Genomic DNA, 19,698 nt, shown 5'->3' on the forward strand with positions numbered 1-19,698 from the left:
TTCTTTCCTCCTCTGCATTTATTATCAAATATCAAAAAAATTGATTAATTCATTTTTTGCAAGTTTAGATGTAAAAAAACTGATATATCAATACAGTACATGTTAATTTTGTTAAAGAAATTATTATATTTTTTAAAATTTACATGAAGAAATTTACATGTCTGGCTGCGCTGCTTGTGTCTCCCAGGGTCTCGTGCACAGCTACCGCGAAGCGTTTGAGGACGTGGAGGCGGACGGCTTCGCCCACAGCGCCCCCTACGGCAGTGGCGGTGGTGGTGAGAACTCGCCTCAGACCCCTCGCTTCCCCGTGTCACCGCAGACTCCTTACTTCAACATGTGTAGGTTCACTCTGAGCAAATAAAAAGAAAAAAAAAAACTCCAACAGATTTGTTTGGGGGGATTCAAATTTATTGGATGAAAAGCAGAAGCGATGAGCAGAAAAACGAGTGAGAATCAGCCAGATTGATGGTTATCAGGAGCTAAAGCCAGCTAGCGCGCATGAAAAGGCCATCAGTAGCAGACAGAACGCAGCTGCTCCTCGCAGTCGCGGGCCTCCCACGTCGCCCCGCTGCGCACCCACAGTGCCCCACATGCCATCTTGGAGCGTGGACACTGGGGGGCGCTGTCTCCTCCCCAGTAGCTAAGCGGCCGCCCGTCCGTCCACAGCCAGCGTCCCGCCAGGAAGCGCAGGCCGATCCAGAGCCGCTCCCCGGCATGGCGGCTGGCCTCCGCCCTGATCAGCTCCGCCTCCGTGGGCGAGGAGACGGAGGCCAGGTCTCGGTGCTGCCCCCTGCAGTGCTCCAGCGCCCCCTCCCAGCTGCGCAGCTGCCCCACCACGGTAGCATGGAAGCAGAAGAAAGGCTTTAGCAAGGCGCCGCCAGTGTCGTGCCACCGCGACGCCTTCGTCGCGCCGTACTGTTCGTTGTTGTTGTCCGGCTGATCTTCGTCCCAGAAGAAGGTCGTGACCTCGCCGCCGCCGGCCCACCTCCACCCACCCCGGCCATCTCTCTCCAGGCCGATCCAGATGAAGTCGTAGAAGGCAGCCGCACCCAATAGTGAGCGCAGCTGCCGCTGGTCGTCTGCGGACTGGACGGGGGCCAGATCAGTGTAGTAGAGGCGGCAGAAGCTGCGGGCAGCGTTCCTGTTCAGGCGCCGCGTGATGAAGATGTACTTGGGGTCGGTCGGGGCGGAGCCGAGCAGCAGGCCGAGCAGCAGCACGTGGAGCAGGTGGATGCAGGCCATGGCTGGAACTGAGGAGTCGCACCTCCTGCTGCCGCCACTTTATTGGCAGCTTCATTTGCATGTGGGCGTGCGGGGAGGGTAGGGGTGAGCGAGAGGGAGGAGGATGACGGGTGGGCGGGCTGACCACCTGCTGCTCCTCCAATCAGCTGCCAAAGTCTTCCAACGGCGACACGGCCGCGTTTTGACGAAGCTAAAGAGAGTCCTGTCGTAGATGTTCGCCAGTGCAAAATGACTCACTGCCAATCACAGAATGGAACAGAATCTGAGTGGTACAGCACGCACAGCTGGCAGTTTCCCAGCTATGTTCTCTCCAAGTCGCGTCTTCTCTCCAGGCAAATCAGTTAGACCCCCCCGTCCACACCCCCTCTCGAAGGAAGCAAATGAATGCAAATGCAAAGATGCAAACTTTCAAGACTCCAGCGAAGGGGATGTTTTTTTCCCACTTCTTCAGCCACCACACCGCCTGCTAATTTTAATTGCTAACTAGCTCCCAGACTGCCACCACTCAGGCGATGCTAATGGCTAACTACCTAGCCTCAGTGAGGCCTGGTCCAATGGTCCTGGTCCTGGTCCTGAGCTCCAGGTTCAGCTGCACTCGACGGTCAAACACACACAGCTGTTGCAGTAAGATTCTGCAACAAAAAAAAAGTGTCATGCATCCATACATCTGGATCCTGGATCTGGATCCTGCTGCATTGTCTGCCTTGACATCAGCAATAACAACATACTTCATCATCATCGTCATGGTGAAGGTGAGCCTGTGGCCATCACTTTATCACTCTCTGCCCAGTTGTTCCCCCTGGTGGTCAGAAGTGGTGAAGAAGTCAAGGGGGGACAGGACGGAGGCAGATCATCAACAATGTTGATCATAATAATAATAATAATAATAATAATAATAATAATAATAATAATAATAATAATGATAATGATAATAATAATAATAATAATAATAATAATAATAGATTTTATTTATAACGCACTTTACATCTGCGGTCACACTTGATTTTTCATCACGCGGGTCCATAAACATGGCGTTTCCCATTCCATCCATCCGCGTCGTTCCTGCTTTTCATCCTGAGAGTCAGTTGTTCCTGTTGCCGTCGGTGCTTCCTCCTACTCTGACCTCACCCCTCCCTCTCTCTCCTCCCCCTCGTAGCTCGGTCACCTGCAGGTCTGGCCAAGACTCCTCTGTCGGCGCTGGGCCTGAAGCAGCAGTTCGGATCAGGTCAGTGCGACGTCACATGGAACGTGCAGTTGCTGCTTTGTCTTCATTTCCACTTTTATTTTGTATTTTTTTTTCTTCTTCTTTTTTTTTTTTTATTTAAAACGTTTTATCTTTTTTTGCTCGCTTTTTGACTGAATCCCAAAGTTCGGCTTTCAGATTTACAGAATTATGCCGGGATTAAAGTTGAAAGTGTCACGCACGCATGCACAGACACGCACACAGCGGGGATGAGATGAATTAAAGTGGCACAGTTTTGTGCACAGTGTCTCGCTGTAGCGCTGAGTAGGCTGAGTCACGTAAGCCTCTGGTGCCCTCTATGGAGATGAAATGGGTACTGCTCTTATTTAAGAAATGTGTCCTGTTCATCCTTTGCTTTTATCGCGCTCACCCTTCTGCTTCCTGTCTCCTCCTCCTCCACACACCCCATTCTCCTCCTCTTCCTCCTCTTTTTCTTCCCCCTCGTCTTTTCTCGCTGCTCAGACTCAGATTCTAATGATGGAGACGCAGGTACGGGTAAGTTTTTTGTGTTTGTTTTTTTTTTCTTTTCTTGTGCTGCATCTCTCCTCTTTCTTCCTCCTTCTTCATCCACAGGTTCACGCTTTTTCTCCACTTGTGCACCTCTATTTTTTTTTCATTATCATTATTGTCATTACTGGAGTAGCTCAGTTTGTGTTTGCATTCTTTTCTATGTGTTGATTCAGCAGACGATCACGGTTTCGCTGACTCGAGAGCGCAGCTTTTCCACACCCCTCTGTCGTCCGGCAGTCCCGTCTACGGTGCTGACGGGTGAGCAGCTGTGTTGGAAATCTAAAAAAATAAAAAAAAATAAATAAAAATAAAAAACAATCCTACCCGACATCTTCTCCGTTTTGCTTTCGTTTCCGTCCAGCCGCCCCTCCCCTGGGCCTGCCCACCGCCCCGCCTCCCCCGAGGGCTCGCAGGTCAACGTCATGGGCGTGCACACAGTGCCCGGCAGCCCCAACACCCTCCACCGCACCGTGGCCACCAACACGCCACCGAGCCCCGCCCTCCAGCGCCGCCTGGGCCAGGCCAGCCCCTCGCTGGCCCGCCACCCACCCCCTGCTGGTGGCAGCAGGGACCCCATCCCCTCCAGCCCACTTGTGGGCCGAAAAGTGGCGGCCTCCGCCGGTGGCGTCCCCCCGAGCCCCTTGCTGGGTCGACGGGGCCACGCCACCCCCGACGAGCTGGGTGCCGCCTCCCGCCAGGACGCCACCCAGCCACCGCCCACCCCAGCCTTCCCCGTCTCACCGCAGCTGCCCGAGAAGAGGCACATGTCCAGCGGGGACGCCGAGAGGACGGACAACAAGAGCAGCTGCAGCAACCTGTCCGGGGCACACACACTGCCCGACGTCTCAAAGTCCATATATGGTGAGTGTGCCGTGGACAGAGGTGGGCGGGATTTAGGAGGCCATGCCCACAGGTTCTGTTGTGACCCTGTGTCTCCTCCGGCAGATGGCTACCCAGACATCAAGATGAACGTCAAGTTTGTCCAGGACACGTCCAAGTACTGGTACAAGCCCGACATCTCCCGGGAGCAAGGTGAGGCTGGGGGGCGGAGCTTAGGCCTTCAGGGGACTCCGCCCACTCTTCAACCTCCCCCGCTAAACCGAGCCCTCCGTCTTTCTTCCTCTTTTTGTCTCCTTCTCCTCCTCCTCCATCCAGCCATCAACCTGCTGAAGGACCGCGAGCCCGGCGCCTTCATCATCAGAGACAGCCACTCCTTCCGCGGTGCCTACGGCCTGGCCATGAAGGTGGCCTGTCCACCACCCACCGTCCAGCAGAGCAAGAAAGGTTTGGAGAAAAGTTTCACGTCTTGAAATGGACACGCACGGCATTGGCACGAGAATCGGGAGAAGAAATCTGAACTGTACAACTGTACTATGCAATTCTATTGGTATATATTGGTAATATATATGGTAATTACTGTGTGATGTCACAAAGGGCACATTAACTCTTGGTTGGTGAGTAAAACATATTCTTAAACATGATATGTATATGTGTGTATATACGTATATATATATATATATATATATATATATATATATATATATATATATATACATATATATATATATATATATATATATATATATATACATATACATATATATATACATATATATATATACATACAAATATATATATATATATATATATATATACGTATATGCATATACATTTTGTTATAGCCAGAAAAACATTTAAGATCTTCAAGCAGCGTGAAAGTCGCTCTGGCGGTCCCGAGTGGTCATTTTTGAGAAGACACACTTGTGGCCTCCGGCAAAATGTGCAGTCTTGATTGATATCAAATGGTTTTGTCCCCTTCCAGACATGTGGCAGGTCCGACAGAGCAGATCTGTTTCACAAGGAGGCTGTCAACAGCGGACTAAATGTCTCTCCATCTGAAATGTTAAGCCTCAGCTGATGAGACTTCAACCCTCCCCCTGTATTTTTTTGCCTTCCCTCCAGTGGGCGACCTGACCAACGAGCTGGTGCGCCACTTCCTGATCGAGACCAGTGCCAAAGGTGTGCGGCTGAAGGGTTGTCCCAACGAGCCCTACTTTGGTGAGTGCCCACCTCCATTCCATCTGATTGGTCAGTTGCCTGCCAGGTCAGAGACTGTTTGAAAAAAAAACTCTTGCTCTCGTAGGTTGTCTCTCGGCTCTGGTCTACCAACACTCCATGACTCCGCTGGCTTTGCCCTGCAAGCTGATGATCCCCACCAAAGGTAAGGACCGTACTTCCTAGTTCCAGGTTTTTAGTTCCTCTAAATCCTGGTTCCATGTTCCTAGTTCCTATATCCTAGATCCTAGTTACAAGTTCCTAGTTCTCAGTTCCAGGGGCGGTTCTAGAATTTTTTTTCTTGGGGGGGCAAGCTAGGGGCACAGACTATGGAAGGGTGGCACACTGTAATGACATTTATTATTTTTTTGAAATGCCCTATGTCTTAGGTCATAATAAATGGTAGGCTGAGGTATGAATAATATAACTATTTTATTTACCAAAACAATGCACAAAACAGTGTAGCATCCAACATTTAGAAATCTTATCTGACTGCGTAAAATGAGTGAGTTGAATGAGTTGATCTGTGCTCCGGGAGAGTATACTGGTGTATCTAGTACTAGTAACCTAGTAGTATTAGTTTCAGCAAGATAAACAAGCGTTTCATAGGTATCTATGTATCTTTGTTAACTTATAGAGATGGAAACAAACAACTGAGTTTAGTTATGAATGTTTTTTTTTTTAATTCATAACAGGTACAAAGTGCATACACATGAGAATTACATTCAAGTTACCAAAGTTTGACTTATATTACAAGTACACAGTTTATGTGTATTATTTACAAACAGGATTATGACAGCTGAATACGCTTGTTTTGGTGTTGACTACCTGCAGAATGCTGAATTGCAGATGATGGGCCCTCAACCTCATCATTGGGAAAAGTTCCTGGGAAAAGTTTTATCAACTACTCAAAATGTCAATACAAGTATAACATCAACTAAACTTTTAATACTTATTCAAATGTTATCGATTTTAAAGACACCCTGCTTCCTTTCTTGACATTGTGGACATATCCTATTCACTTCATTTAAACGTCTTATGTTAAAGGCCACTTGTCTATCCATTAGCTCATAAAACAACAACCACACTTCCATTCAGCAAAAATAAAGAGCATTAAAATAAACAAAGTAATAAAACAGAATTTAATTAGATTAAATTAATATTGCCCATTCCACAGTCCAGCCCAATGCAGAGGTGGTGTGCGACTTTGAGTGTGACTGATTCAGGATGCAGTGACTGACTGATACCTTGATCACCATTATCTGCAGCTTTTCTTTTCTTAACTGTGAAAAAGGTCTCAATTTTTTGAGTCCTTTTCATCCTGCTTTGTCTCTATCACCGTCTGCCCCTGAAGAAATCATGCATATTATTTGGTTAGAAATAATAAAGTCAGAAAATCACTAAAATGAAACACACAAGGCTGTGTGAACGCTGCGTGTAGCTGCGTGTAACACGACTGGTCGAGCTAAAAGCTAACGCTAAAAGTCTAACCTCCACTTAAAAAAGCCTCGACACTTGTACTTTGTGAAGAAACTTTTATTTAATAGGCGACAGAGGCGCTCACACAGATACATACAGTGAGTGTGTCAGTTAAGTTAGTTAGTAAGTCTTGCTTGGGGCTGCAGTGACGATTGTTTTTCCACATTTACCGGCGCAGGCTAATGCTTCTCATACATCTCAATTCATTATGCTAATTAGAGTATGGCGCTAACTGTAGACACACCTTACTTAACTTAATTTAAACATTTGTACATCATTCAAGACCGCACAGAGAGACTGTTTAGTTACCCTTGTTTTCTCCTTTTCCGCAAAGTTGAAGCTTGAAGAGTTGAAATGCATCTAGACGTGAATCCTCAATCAATTGTGAATGAATGTCGACTCGGACAAAGTGATTGGCAGCTGATTGACAAACTGATTGGCAGCTCTGGTGGGGGTGGCCGGGCAGGGTGGCCAATCATATTCCAGGGGTAGCCAGTGCCACCCCCAGCCACCCCGGTGGCCACACCACTGCTCAGTTCCATGTTCCTATAAACTAGTTCCTCGTTCCAAGTTTCCAGTTCCAGGTCCTAGTAACAGGTTTCTAGATCCTAGTAACAGGTTTCTAGATCCTAGTTCTCAGATCCTAGTTTCTAGTTCCTAGTTCCAGGTTCCTAGTTTCTAGTTCTTAGTCCCTTGATCCTAGTTCCTATGTTCTAGTTACAAGATCCTTGTTTCTCGTCCTTCGTTGAGGTTCCTAGATCCTAGTTTCGAGAACCTAGTTCCCAGTTCCTGGTCCCAACCTATCAAACCACCCCGACCTTTTGTCTCTTGCTGTTCTGTCGTCCGCAGACCCCAATGAAGAAGCACTGGAACTGGCCACGCCCACCGACCCCGTCATGGAGCTCCTCAAACAAGGCGCAGGTGAGTGGAAGAAACTCAAAAGAACAATAAAATCAGACTTTTAATGTTTGTAGAGCATTGAAGAGGTTGAATTGTAGTGGGTTTTACTGACAAGTTCTGCCATTTAAGTGTTTTGATCATGAATATAATTCAACTCACTTGCTCTGTTTTCTTCCTTCTACAGTCCAGAAGGTTCCTGAGGACGCTCACGGTAAATAAAAAAACACATCCTGCACCGTTTTGTTTTGCTCTTGTTGTCATTGATGATGCCCTTTGACCTTTTAAAGAGAATGTTTTACTTTTTCCCGCCACCGTCGTGCAGCGTGCAACGTCCTCTACATCAACTCGGTAGACATGGAGTCGCTGACGGGGCCTCAGGCTGTGGCCAAGGCCATCAGCCAGACGCTGGCCAGCAGCCCGCTGCCCGACGCCACCACCGTCCACTTTAAAGTGTCGCAGCAGGGCATCACGCTCACTGACAGCCAGAGGAAGTGAGTTTAAGCAGCAAGCAGCAGGAAAAAAACACATTAAAGACCAGAAGGAAAAAACTGCAAAAGCAATGCTATTTTTCCATCCACATCATCCACCCCCTCCTCTTGAAACCAGCCCTTTGTGATGTCACAGTTAACCATAATACCCCCTTCTAGGTCAGTGACAATGCTCACCGCCAGGTGTGGCTCTGCCTCCTGAAACAACCTTGTTTTTTTAAATCCCCCCATGCAAAAAGTCCAAGAGGTCTGTAAAATGGACCCTTCGTGATATCACAAAAAGGCACCCCCCACCCCCCATTGTGTGGCACAATATTTTGCCTACATATATTTTTATTTTGTCTAATATATCTAGAGAAAGCCACTGACAACCTTATATGTGAGAATTGCTGACAGAACGCTTCTTTGGCGACCTCAAGCGGCCGTTTTTAGAAGACACCCTGACCTCGACAAAATTTGCCAATTCAATGGACGTCTTTCCTCCCTCCTTCCCTTCAGACTGTTCTTCCGGCGGCACTATCCTATCAACACGGTGACCTACTGTGACCTTGATCCCCAGAACAGGAAGTAAGAAGCTTTTTTCCCCCACCTAAAAATTATTGTAATTTGGTTGTTTACTTTTCCGAACAATCCGAATAATCTCATGCTGTCTCGTCCCAGGTGGGATAAAGAAGGAGGCGGCTCAGTCAGGTAAGATCAAATGGCAAAAACATTTGCAATATTGTGACAACAAACAAACAAATAAATAAAAAATTAGACACCTGCACGCTAACTTTATATATGTATATTTTAACTCCTCCACCAGGCTGTTTGGGTTTGTGGCCAGGAAACAAGGAAGCACAACGGACAACGTCAGCCACCTGTTTGCCGAGCTGGATCCGGATCAGCCCGCTACAGCCATCACTGGCTTCGTGTCCAAGGTGATGAAGCGGTGAAAGAAAAAATAAAACGGTGAAAAAAAGCCACGTTTTTTTCTTCCGAAGACCTTCCTTCATCGCCGGGGAGTCGATGACGACGACGTCCTCTTCATTTCCTCTCTGGGTTCGTCTCCGTCTCTTCGTTTTCTTCCCCTCTTCCTGGTTTTTCGTCTCGACGCTAGGGTGTCTTTGACCCGAGGAGATAAGAAGGATATATTTTTTCAGCGCGGATGCCCAGAGTGAAGCTAGCGGATGTTGCAACGTGGAGCTTCGAATGTGGAGGAAAGAAAAAATTACCCTCGTAGGGTTTAATTTTTTTTAAAAAAACTGAGCGAGGAGACAAGTTTCGGAAAGTGTTCTGAGTTTGGTTGGAGGAAACAATGCGGAGGGATGTTTCAGGGTTTTTTTGTTGTCTTTTCTTTTTCTCCTCCTCCCCGTCGATTGTTTTACCAAAGGTAGCAGCAACATAGGTGCAAGAACGACAGACGTAGCTCTGAAGCCATTACTGTTAATGTCCTCTTTTTGAAAAGACGAAACGTTGAACACTTCACACATTCAAAAAAAGAAGGAAAAAAGAGATAAACTGGTTCGTCCTTGAACTTTGTCTTCAGGAAATGTAAAAAAAATAATAACAGAAGTTAGCCTGGTCGGCTTTTTAGCAAACCTGAAGACCTTATGCATGTTAGCTTGACCTTTAAGCTCGGATCTTCTACCTTCCACCCAGAAAAAAAGAACAGAAAAAACAAAGAAGAAGAAGAAAAGAGGAAGAGGAAGTCGTCATGAGTTCATTTCCTGACGGGTCTGTTGTGTGTTAGAAAGGGCTCTGCAGTGAAATAGCCACTGATCGAAAAACTGTGCATGGCAGACCGGACTTTGAAAAAAACAAACAAAAAAAATTACAAAAATAAAAGCAGGTTTGAAATTAAATTGAAAAAGAAAAAATGCAAACAGTGGCCACAGTTTGTGTCCATCACAACTTATACGCATTATCACCTCCACGAAGGCTCATTTTCCTCCTCACGGATTGCCTGGAAAAAAAAAATCCCCCCCGAGCAAAGAGAAGAGAGAATGGGGTGGGGGCGGGGATGGGGGTGGGGGGAATGGGGGGTGTCAGAGACTATTTGTCCACAGGGTGGCGCTGCTCGCTCGCCGACCCGCTCAGGCTTTTGGAACCTCTGGTTCAGACACACTGGACTGGACCGGAGCCTCCCCCACATCCTACCGCCACTACCTGGACCTATGCACTGTTCTTCTTTAATGCATGCCGTTGTTCCCATGATGCACTTCTCCCCCCCGAGACTTCCCCCGCCCCTCCCTCAATCATCCCTCCATCATCCCCCCAAAAGAGATTCATTAAAAAACAATCGATGCGTTGTGCTAGGAAGAAAAAAAGAGAAAAAAAAAAACTAATGGAGACAAGCACACAAAGGATGTATGACTTGTCAATAAAGTGCATGAGATAGACTTTTTTTATACTCCGCACCAGACGTAGACAAAAAAAAACGACAACGTTTAAGTCACATGATGCCGATTTTCTTTTTCCTTTTTCCGGAAACGCATCCTCTCCCACGCTTCTCCCCGAGGATGCTCCCAATATTATTTTCTTTTAGTTTTATTTAATTTTTTTTGCTGCTTTCTCCTGCATTTAGACGGAAAAAGAAGAAAATTAAGAAGAAGAAGAAACCTCACCTGCAACTACCAGAAGTAAGAGGGAGAAAAAACTACAAAACAATGGAAAAAAACTTTCCTCACTGTGCGCGCACAACCTCCACGCTCAGCCACTCACGATAAGCTAACGTCAAGAGTATCCATATCAAATGTACATAGATATCCTACTTTGAAAGGTGAAACTAGTGAGATTGAGCGAGAGAGTTAAAAAAAAGTATTTATTTTTGTTGCTTATGGCCCCTCATGGTTAACTCATATATACATATATTGTACAGTCTCGATAAAGAAGATGACCTAAATGGGTTGAGATTTAAAAAAAAAGAAAAGAAACAACGTTGAAAAAAAAGTTAAATAAATAAATAAATATATAGACTTATTTTGGCTAATGAATTCAAAGTCTGACCACTTTGAAATGTGTTTGAATATATGGTGTACATTACTTTGTACATGTATGTTTATTTTGTTTTTCCGGGCTTGTCATGTTTGTTTTTGTTGCCATTTTATTATTATTATTATTACGACTTTTTTGTGGAGCTGCAGGGAGCGGGATTGTTATTCTTGATTTATCAATTTTGGGTTTACGAATGATTCTTGACTGCATGAATAAGAAGCATCTTTTTTTTCTTGTTTTTTTAGTTTGGCGTCCGATAGAAGCTAGTGACGACTTTTAGCACAGGGATTTAAAAGTGAAAAAAAAAAAAAAAAAAAAAAATTAGAGAAAAGAGAAAAAAAAAAGGTTGGATGCAATACCGAAAACAGCCACCAGGATTTATTTATTAGGGACTGAGCCGTTTCCGATTTTTACCGCCAAAGACTGCGTCAATGCTAAGAAAGCCTGCACGAGCGAGCTCACCTTTCTTCCCCTTCTTCCATGTTCATCCTCCCACCTGACGCTTTCTTTTTAACGTCCAGGAAAAACAAACCCGTGCTGAAGCACTTCACCATTAAACCAAAACGAGACAGCGTTCAGGTCGATGCGGCGTGAGACACCGGCAAACCTTTATTTATTCTTATTTATTCATCTTTGTTTGTCTTTTCTTTGGTTTTTTTCATCCTCATTTCGCAGCGTTTTTTTTTTCTTTCAGCGTTGCAGACAAACGGAAGAATGTATGGTGGAGATGACAAAAAAAAAGTCTCCCGGTCCCACTGAGAATTCCCATCATGCACTGCTCCCTGCTGACGTGTATGGAGGAGGGCTAGTCATTTTTAATGAATGAATGTGATGCTGAAGATGGACAAAAAAGGGTGGCATAGTTCAGGGTTTTTTTTTCTTCAGTTTTTTCTTTTGTGCTTCTCATTGTGTCATGGCTGACCTTGTTCCCGAGGAGGAAAGAAAACATTAAAGCAATACAGATCAGTTACATCCACGCTGTCTCGCTGTCTTCAGTCCTTCATGCAAGTCTTTCCTTATTGGTTGTTCTCAAATGGAGCGTTTGAAATCATTGCTGCAAAATCTTTTTTTGGGGAGTGGAGGGGGGGGTTAAAATGGTGCTGGAAGTCGGCCCTCTGTGACGTCACAAAGGGCGCCGACGCCGCATCTCTTCCACGGCAGGTTTTGGCTCCACCCCACTGACCCTTCCAGACGTGTAGAACTGGATCGTCCCTTAAATGTGAAACGCAGCAAGAAAGAAAGCATTACTTGGCGACCCCAAGTGGTCGTTTTTGAGAAGACACTTTTGTTCAAGGATGCGCGCGCCCCTGCACGCACGCAACCACTGAGCGACAGAGAAAGGTATGGGTCCAACGGGTAAAAGTTACCAGAAACACATTTATTAACAGCTGCCAAAAAATGTAATATTTCCTTTATAGCTCTACCGTAATGCGCTGTATCATACAAGTCATTGCCGATGTATTTATAAACTGTGAATACAAAACAAAGAGAGAGAAGCAACTTTTTTTTGTTTGTCTTAAGAAAAACAGAAGCATCCGACGACGACACAAAGTACTGAAAATAATACAATATGGCATTCCATTACATGAATCATAAAATATCCACTGGTTCCACAACTGTTGCAATGTGTCGGTGTTACTTATTTTATTTATAGCTGTGATATATTCAGAGACCTTTTTGTGAGCATTAGTTGCTGTTCAAAAGCCAAATCAACAGGACAGGAAAAAAAGAAAAGATCTTTGAGGTGGGGTAAGGGTCTCACTTTGGAGACCCCCCCCTCCCCGCCCACCGATGAAATGAATGTGCTCAGATTGTTTTATGCAAAGTTTAGCGTCGGCGCCACACACACACCAGTGGAGTCGACGCAGCGCCACCGATATGATTAAGGCTCAGGAGTTCATTTTGTTGGTTTGTTTGCATTTAAAACAAATTCCCCAAAAATAAAAAAAAAAGACAACCTTTTGAAATAATTTAACCCAATGTTATGTTTTTTGGGAGGGAAGGGGAGTAGACATTTAAAAATAGCCTCTCAAACAACAAGACTTGACCCTTTGCATTGTTTTTCCTTTAAACGTTGATGTGAAGTCAATAATTTAGTAGCAGTTCTTTTGCAAAAAAAACCCAGAAACAAAACAAAAAAACAGAAACAAACCGCGGCATCGCAGGGGAGCTCGACTCGTCCGAGATGGTGGGGGTCCAAAAACTTGTAGTACTGTGTGTGAGGGGCCGCATGCACCAAAGAGCTCCAGGAATTAGCCGTCTATCTTACAGCCACAGAGCTTTGCAAACAGGAAAAGTTGTTATAAAAATAAAATGAAAAAGCAGGTGCAGAGCGAACCGACAGTGTGCGCAACGGTCCTGAGCACTGCTGGGTGTGTGTGGAAGGGGGGCGGGGCCTATGCCCGGGGTGGGCGGGGTCCCGCCGGATCAAGTCCCGGCCAGAAAATCGCAATTCCCTCGTTGCTGGTGATGTCGCCCAGTTTATTCCCAATGGCTGGAACGCTTCCTGTAGGTGGCGCCGGAGCTCATCCCATCTGCCCAGCTAGTGGGGGTGGAACCATGAAGTGAATACTTTGTTTTTGAGTGACAGGTGGTGTGTTGGTGTTTTTTTTTTGTTTGTTTGCGTTTCCTGGCAGATTTACTAGTCAGTTTTTTTTTTGTTTTTTTTAAAAAAAGAAAGCAAAATAGTAGAAAAGCGGAGGTGGGAGTGGCTTCCAGATGCACGGCTCTGTGCTGAGTCTCTGTACATGTGGGGGAGGGGGAGAGGGGCGGAGCCTCGTCCAACCCCGCCACTCCCACCGGGGCATCAGGTGATCTTTCTTCTTCTTCCTCCTCCTCCTCCCAACATCGCTACTCGGATTTGTGGCAGTACAAGTCTTTGAGGGCTTTCAGTTCCTCGATGAGGGTTTTGTTCTGGTTCTCCAGCACGGCCACGCGGTTCTCCAGACACTTGACGTACTCCTTCTTCTTCCGGCGACACTCGCGCGCCGCCTCCCTGCGTGACATCCCAGAGAGAGCGAGAGACCGTGAGTGGCTAACACACACACATCTGGCGCCACCTAGTGGACGGACCAGCTGACCGCGCGCGAACACACACACAGCTGCGTTTTGCCGCTTGCTCACCTGTTTTTCATCAGCCGGACCTCCCTTTTGCGCGTGACCTCCTCCGTGCCCCCGGCTGACCCCAGGGCGGGTGAGGTTGCCATGACCACGCCTGGGGTGATGGCGCTGGTGGCCGCCGTGCGGATCTGGTAGGCCTGCACGTCGCCGGAGGCAGCTGGCGCAGAGCAACGAAACGTTGAGATTTCAATCGGTCAGTCAAATTCATACAAGCTGCGCCCACTTTGCGTGAACCCCCCCCCTCCGCAAGCCCGAAACCCACCTTGCACCACCACCTGGTTGCTGGGCACGAGGATCTGCTGCCCGTCGCTGGTCTGCGCGTACTGCAGGATGGTGGCGCCGGGCTGCGCCGCCGCCGCGTTGGCCATGGTGAGAGTCTGCAGGCCCTGCACGCCATCTGTGCCGTTATTGGCCAGCTGGATGGCACCGCCCTGGGTGATGGCGACTGGGAGTGAAGAGAAGAAATGCAGCAGTTTTATCAGCGCCAACAACTGTCAAGACCAGAAGCAGGAAGCGTGGCGTGACAGGGACTCACTGTACTGGCCGCTGCTGGTCTGGTAGATGGGCGTGGGCATGGTGACGGTGGTGATGGTCGGTGCAGAGTCGTCCTCCGACTTCTCCTCCTCAATCTTTGGCACCGCCGGGACGTCTGACGAGAGGTCGTTCAGGATCTTCCTGCAGGGACGAACCAAAAGCGCGGACACCGTCAGCAACCAGATCTGAGGCGTCTCATCAATGCATTCTGTGAGGAGGCGCAGTTGAACCCCGACCTGTATGAGGGTCTCCTGGACAGGATCTCCCTCCTCTTCTGGCAGTCTGTCACGCTGTCTACAGACTCCTGGGAGTCCTCGCTCTCGCCAACCGTCGATATCTAGCACCACCACGGCACAAAAAATAAAATAAAGAATCAATTTGAAAAAAACAAAATAACACCAAAAAATGAGAGAAATTCAAAAAACATCTGGGGCTGCACTGGCAGGACTTCATGTCATTTATTTAGTTTTACCTGTACAGTCTGGACCTGAGGGGACTGGATGACCGAGGGCTGGGCTGCTTGGATCACCCCGTGCACTTGAACCGTCTGGCCGTTGGGCAGCTGCACCAGGGTGACCGTGGGACTGCTGGACGAAACCTGCGCCGCTGCTATGGAAGCCTGCAAGGCCAAAAATCAGAGAAACCCCTCCTGAAACCTGGTTTCACAATGACATCCTGCAGCATTTATGCAGTTATGATCATTTATTCATTCCTAATACCTGGGCCAGGCTGATCTGCTGGGCCTCAGACTCGGAGACAGCTGTGTCACCACTTTGCTGTGTGTCTGCACCAGCCTCCATGGTCATCAAAAGTCTGCCGGAAACAAAACAACGGAGAGCTCATTCGAAAATGCACAAAGTAGTGTTTCCCTCCTAAGTCTGTACAACAAACACCGAAGGGACAATCACAGCACAGGGGTCACAGTTTAAAGTGTGTGCAAGTTGACACACACACACACACACACACACACACACACACACACACACACACACACACACACACACACACCTTATTGATACTCCGAGGAGGGTGTGGCGTAGCCCAACGTGCTAGCTCACACATTTCTTGTATTATTATTTTTTTTTAAATTTAAAAACAAACAGCTGGTTTCTGGCTTCTCTTGTAAAACACATGTCCTGGCGTTCGCCATAAACGTAAACCCATAGTCACTAATTTATCTATCTATCTATATACAAAAACAACATTATTTTTAAACTTTATGTGCAGACACGGCTGTGCTAAAGCTAACTAGTTGGTTAGCGTTGGAATCCTGTTGCAAGTCCAGAGTTAGCAGCCAGCTAGCTCGCCTCCGCTAGCGTGCTAACAGGCTAATAACACACAGAAGCCGTCGGCGGCTATTTATTCATCATTTAATTTCAGAAAAATCACATCCTTCTTTAAATAACAAGTGTGAAGACAACAAGTGCGAGTTAGTTTATTTTCGGCAGTTGCTGGCGATCACTGAGCTTGAAGCTACCGATGCTAACTGTGGCTACAGACCGCTAGTAGCGGTGCGTCTATTTGGAGGGAAACGTCTGCGTGCATTGTACGGTTTTGCCCGATTTGACTGCAACAAGAGCCCCTGGTTCGACTTTCTGCAACCACGTCGCTGACTCATTTCTCTCAACAAAAAATTAAATAAAAATAAAACATCACCCAGCAATAAATTGCCGATGCGCTTCAGGAATATATCACTTAAAAGAACTTTATGATGGGAAGAAATAGCACACATTTTTACAAACCCACTCCCATATTGGTACCTAAGTCTGGGTTGTGTTGCGAGCCGGCGAGCCGAGCAGAGACTGACTCATTTTGTGAGTCTCTCCAACAGGGCCGCCATGATCTCTTTGTTGGCTTTCTGCAGATATTCAAGCACAAACAACTCCCGTGGGCGGCCATCTATCTGTTTAGCAAAACATCGGACGCGGATCCTCTTACCAACACGGACTCGCTTCGTCACTCCCGGGTCTACGGAGCTCCACTTTTATTCAGACCGACACGTAAGAGACCGCGTCAGGCTACACCTCCGTCGCGTCACCGAGAACAACAACAGGGAGAGGAGGACGAGGCCGACGACGACAGAGAGAAATCTGCGCGGTTCGGCGCGGCACGAGCGGAGTCGAACGCCGCCGAGAGGTGCCGAAGAGAGCCGAAGGGGGGCGGGACCAAGGGAGCCACGGAGGTTGCCGAGACGGGCCCCCGGGGCGTCCTGGACCGTGCTGCGCATGGGCAAAAACATTGCACTACTCGTAAAACGGGGAGGTTAATGCTCTTGGGTTATGCCGCAGCATTTGTTTTTTTTTGTCCCCCCCCCCCCTCTGTGTGTTTTGTTTTAACTCTTTTGGGCCTCGTGTTTTCATATACATAAAATGTACTATACGTGACCCCCCGCCCCCGATGTAATACTAATACGTTTTATTAACCTCCGGTCTTTAAACTAAACTAAATAGCTGCAGTACTATATTCTTCTTCGTCTACTTCTTTATGTTTGGAATGATAAAAATAATTGTAGGGATTAGTGGTACTTGAATAAAAAAAATAAACTCAAAGAAAAGTTGTGTTACTTAAAAGTAAGTACATTTTAAGTAACACAACTATTAACCCGATTTTGAAGCTATGTTGTGTCCAAGAGTTTTGTACCTGAAAACAACGAAGCAGAAAAATTGATGAAAAAAGATTATAAATAAATGAATGAATGAATGAATGAATGAATGAATGGACGACGAACGAACGAACGAATCAATAAATAAAGTGCAGGAGCGCATTATTTGGGTATTCTAGGATGATTACGCGGTCGTACCACAGGGAGGCAGCATTGCATTATTTCCGTCGTGCAATCGTTCCCAAAGGGACACAGACGTGATGTGTATACAGTATATGCCACAAAATGCGGCGGAAGGAAGGATTAATGGAGCGCGAAAAATAAACGAACCGCCACCATCACTAACTCGCGATACATGGGCGATGCCGGTGCGACGCCGAGGAATTCCTGCTGCCGCGACTTCTGATGAACCAACTTCCGGTGAGTCCAAAACTTTACCAAAACTGTTTAACAACACCAACAACAATAGTGATGATTGCTGCTGCTGCTGCTGCTGCTGCTGCATTTCCTTCGCGTTGAAAGTTGACGGTTGTGGTTGCTCGTTCTCGACGCAGAGAGGCGCCAATGTCCCTTGAAACGAAGTCCTCTTACACGAGGGCCTTAACATTATTTATTTATTTATATTTTGTTGGCACATGTTTCCGGTTGTCTCGGCCCCGATACGATCAGAACCAGATTAGCCTTATAGCCATAGCGCTCACTGATTTCATTGAGGAATGAAATATAGCACATCCTATCCCCTCCTCCCCCACTGAAATGTTCTCCGCCTTGGCTGTCAAACGCAGCCATAAAATTCACTCATTAACTCCATCACCGTGTGTGTGTGTGTGTGTGTGTGTGTGTGTGTGTGTGTTGGGGGGGGGGGGGGGGGGGGGGGGGGTGTCAGCAAAATTGGCTCCTAAGCTGTGGCAGCTGGTCAAAAATCCTGCCGGGAAAATGACTGCGCACCAATTTATGGCCGTCATCTCAGTGTGCGAGGTCACCGCAGAGGTCTGCGAGTGCACACACACACACACACACACACACACACACACACACATACACACAAAAGTTATCGTCAGCTGAGCTGTGAGCTGATTTGACGACTGACACTCCTGGCTAAAGATCTTGTTCATCACAGCAACAGTTTCATTTATTCATCAATTTTATTTTTAGTTTTTTGTTAGTGTTTGGCAAAGCTGAAGCAAAACACAGCGTTTGTGTTTGTTTCTGCCCTGACAATCAGTCAGTCAGTCAGCAGACTGGACTGGAAATCGATTCCCTTTAATAATCATGATGATAATGATGATGATGGTGATGGTGATGGTGAGCTGAGATAAACAGCATCTCTTGCACAGCAGCTTCATTATTCATCGGCAGCTTGCAGGTGCAGCGGTGCAAAGCTGTGCATGTTTGACTCTCTTGCCGCATCTCTGTGTAATTTCCGCTGGTTTGCGCTCCTGTCTCGTCATGGGAGGCGAAGCTAGAAAGGAAAATGGCAGAAAACTGTTTGATGATGATATTCTCTTGTGGATATTCAAACATTTCCTCCAGAAAACATCAGTTTTTAATGGCAGAATGTTGACGTCTGGTGTGTGAACCAATAAGGAAACCACTATTTATTTTTTGAAACACATGGGGCCTTGGCTGTAAAGACTTTTTTTGTTTCTTTTTTCTCTCTTCTTTCTCTCTCTATCCGCCACAAACTCTCTCTGAGTCTCTGCCGTCGTGCCTTGCATAACTCAGAGGCCTTATCACAGCGCCATCGGCTCATTTTCCATCAGCGGCGCATCCGCGAATGACAGCGCCGCCGGTGATTAAAGGGGCCTTTTTCTTTTTCCCCTCCCCCTCAACCCCCATCCTGCCCCCCTCCCCCAGTTTCTATCGCTACTGCTGCTGCTGCTGCTGCTGCTGGCGAGGCGGCTCGGCCACCGACCTGATCTGATTGCCAGGTTGTTTCTCCTTCTTCTTTTTTTTCTCTTTTATTTTCTTTTTTCTTTTTCTGTTTCGTGACTGTGCCACCGAGCAACGAACCCCACCCCCCGCCCCTCCTTGCACTCTCCCCTTCCCCACCCCGACTCCCCCAACCAACTCTAAATCAAAACCTGAAAGGGCCACAAACAGCCGCAGAGAAAAGATGCCACGGACGTCCAAAACCGAGAAAGAGGAGGAGGAGGAGGAGAAGGAAGGGGAGGTGGAGGAGGAGTTTAATCTCCAGAGTATGAAGCGGAGACCTGACTGCAATCCCGAGACCCTTCTCCTTAAACCTGGCTGTCAAAGCCCCGGGCTTAACACAAGCCCCCGAAACCCCATCTACAGCAGGGCTGCACCACTCACCGCCTCTGTGTGTGTGTGTGTGTGTGTGTGTGTGTGTGTGTGTATGAGTGTATAATATATATGTATACATGTATATATTTATTTTTAACCATCAGGGTGAAGGTGTTGAGCTTTATCCTGATATTTCAAAGTTGAAGGCCTGTGTGTGTGTGTGTGTGTGTGTGTGTGTGTGTGTGTGTGTGTGTGTGTGTGTGTGTGTGTGTATGTGAGCATATTGATGGGTGGCCAGTGTG

At 47.0% G+C, this 19,698-nt stretch overlaps 3 protein-coding genes across 4 annotated transcripts in view; 1 reads left to right on the forward strand and 2 right to left on the reverse strand.

Moving 5' to 3' along the window:
- The window catches only part of tns1a (tensin 1a), a 56,669-nt gene extending 44,800 nt beyond the window's left edge, over nucleotides 1-11,869 (forward strand). The window contains exons 21-35 of the mRNA XM_076048648.1: nucleotides 188-338; nucleotides 2,399-2,467; nucleotides 2,948-2,980; nucleotides 3,172-3,253; nucleotides 3,357-3,856; nucleotides 3,941-4,027; nucleotides 4,151-4,279; nucleotides 4,958-5,053; nucleotides 5,139-5,216; nucleotides 7,379-7,450; nucleotides 7,614-7,640; nucleotides 7,752-7,920; nucleotides 8,416-8,484; nucleotides 8,578-8,607; nucleotides 8,723-11,869. Coding sequence (XP_075904763.1) covers nucleotides 188-338; nucleotides 2,399-2,467; nucleotides 2,948-2,980; nucleotides 3,172-3,253; nucleotides 3,357-3,856; nucleotides 3,941-4,027; nucleotides 4,151-4,279; nucleotides 4,958-5,053; nucleotides 5,139-5,216; nucleotides 7,379-7,450; nucleotides 7,614-7,640; nucleotides 7,752-7,920; nucleotides 8,416-8,484; nucleotides 8,578-8,607; nucleotides 8,723-8,852 — 1,722 coding nt within the window. The 3' untranslated portion in view covers nucleotides 8,853-11,869. The remainder of the gene's footprint in view (nucleotides 1-187; nucleotides 339-2,398; nucleotides 2,468-2,947; nucleotides 2,981-3,171; nucleotides 3,254-3,356; nucleotides 3,857-3,940; nucleotides 4,028-4,150; nucleotides 4,280-4,957; nucleotides 5,054-5,138; nucleotides 5,217-7,378; nucleotides 7,451-7,613; nucleotides 7,641-7,751; nucleotides 7,921-8,415; nucleotides 8,485-8,577; nucleotides 8,608-8,722) is intronic.
- Nucleotides 294-2,143, reverse strand: LOC142903151 (C-type mannose receptor 2-like). Its single transcript, XM_076048644.1, has one exon. The coding sequence runs from the start codon at nucleotides 1,240-1,242 to the stop codon at nucleotides 511-513; it is 732 nt and encodes a 243-aa protein (XP_075904759.1). The 5' UTR covers nucleotides 1,243-2,143; the 3' UTR covers nucleotides 294-510.
- Nucleotides 11,870-13,566: 1,697 nt separating the features above from the next.
- LOC142903149 (cyclic AMP-responsive element-binding protein 1-like) lies at nucleotides 13,567-16,671 on the reverse strand. 2 transcript variants are annotated; one of them, XM_076048641.1, is made up of 8 exons: nucleotides 16,486-16,671; nucleotides 15,267-15,360; nucleotides 15,020-15,166; nucleotides 14,784-14,884; nucleotides 14,549-14,688; nucleotides 14,276-14,458; nucleotides 14,017-14,170; nucleotides 13,567-13,888 (listed from the first exon to the last, which is right to left on the reverse strand). In XM_076048641.1, the coding sequence occupies exons 2-8, from the start codon at nucleotides 15,351-15,353 to the stop codon at nucleotides 13,744-13,746; spliced, it is 957 nt and encodes a 318-aa protein (XP_075904756.1). In that variant the 5' UTR covers nucleotides 15,354-15,360; nucleotides 16,486-16,671; the 3' UTR covers nucleotides 13,567-13,743. The 2 variants fall into 2 exon arrangements, with proteins under 2 accessions (XP_075904756.1, XP_075904757.1); XM_076048642.1 differs by lacking the exon at nucleotides 16,486-16,671 and adding an exon at nucleotides 16,308-16,479.
- Nucleotides 16,672-19,698: the final 3,027 nt, after the last annotated feature.

The sequence above is a fragment of the Nelusetta ayraudi genome, unplaced genomic scaffold (genome assembly GCF_046127955.1).
Source record: "Nelusetta ayraudi isolate G7.1 ecotype Tasmania unplaced genomic scaffold, CSIRO-AGI_Nayr_v1 ptg000106l, whole genome shotgun sequence".
NCBI lineage: Eukaryota > Metazoa > Chordata > Actinopteri > Tetraodontiformes > Monacanthidae > Nelusetta > Nelusetta ayraudi.

What these genes read in the sequence shown, in the direction of transcription:
- LOC142903151 (XM_076048644.1), bottom strand. Translation starts at nt 1,242, where the DNA reads ATGGCCTGCATCCACCTGCTCCACGTGCTGCTGCTCGGCCTGCTGCTC.
- LOC142903149 (XM_076048641.1), bottom strand. Translation starts at nt 15,353, where the DNA reads ATGACCATGGAGGCTGGTGCAGACACACAGCAAAGTGGTGACACAGCT. An exon ending in AGCAGATCAGCCTGGCCCAG is followed by an intron (nt 15,167 to 15,266) that starts GTATTAGGAATG and finishes TTGGCCTTGCAG; the next exon opens with GCTTCCATAGCAGCGGCGCA. An exon ending in TCCAGGAGACCCTCATACAG is followed by an intron (nt 14,689 to 14,783) that starts GTCGGGGTTCAA and finishes TCGTCCCTGCAG; the next exon opens with GAAGATCCTGAACGACCTCT.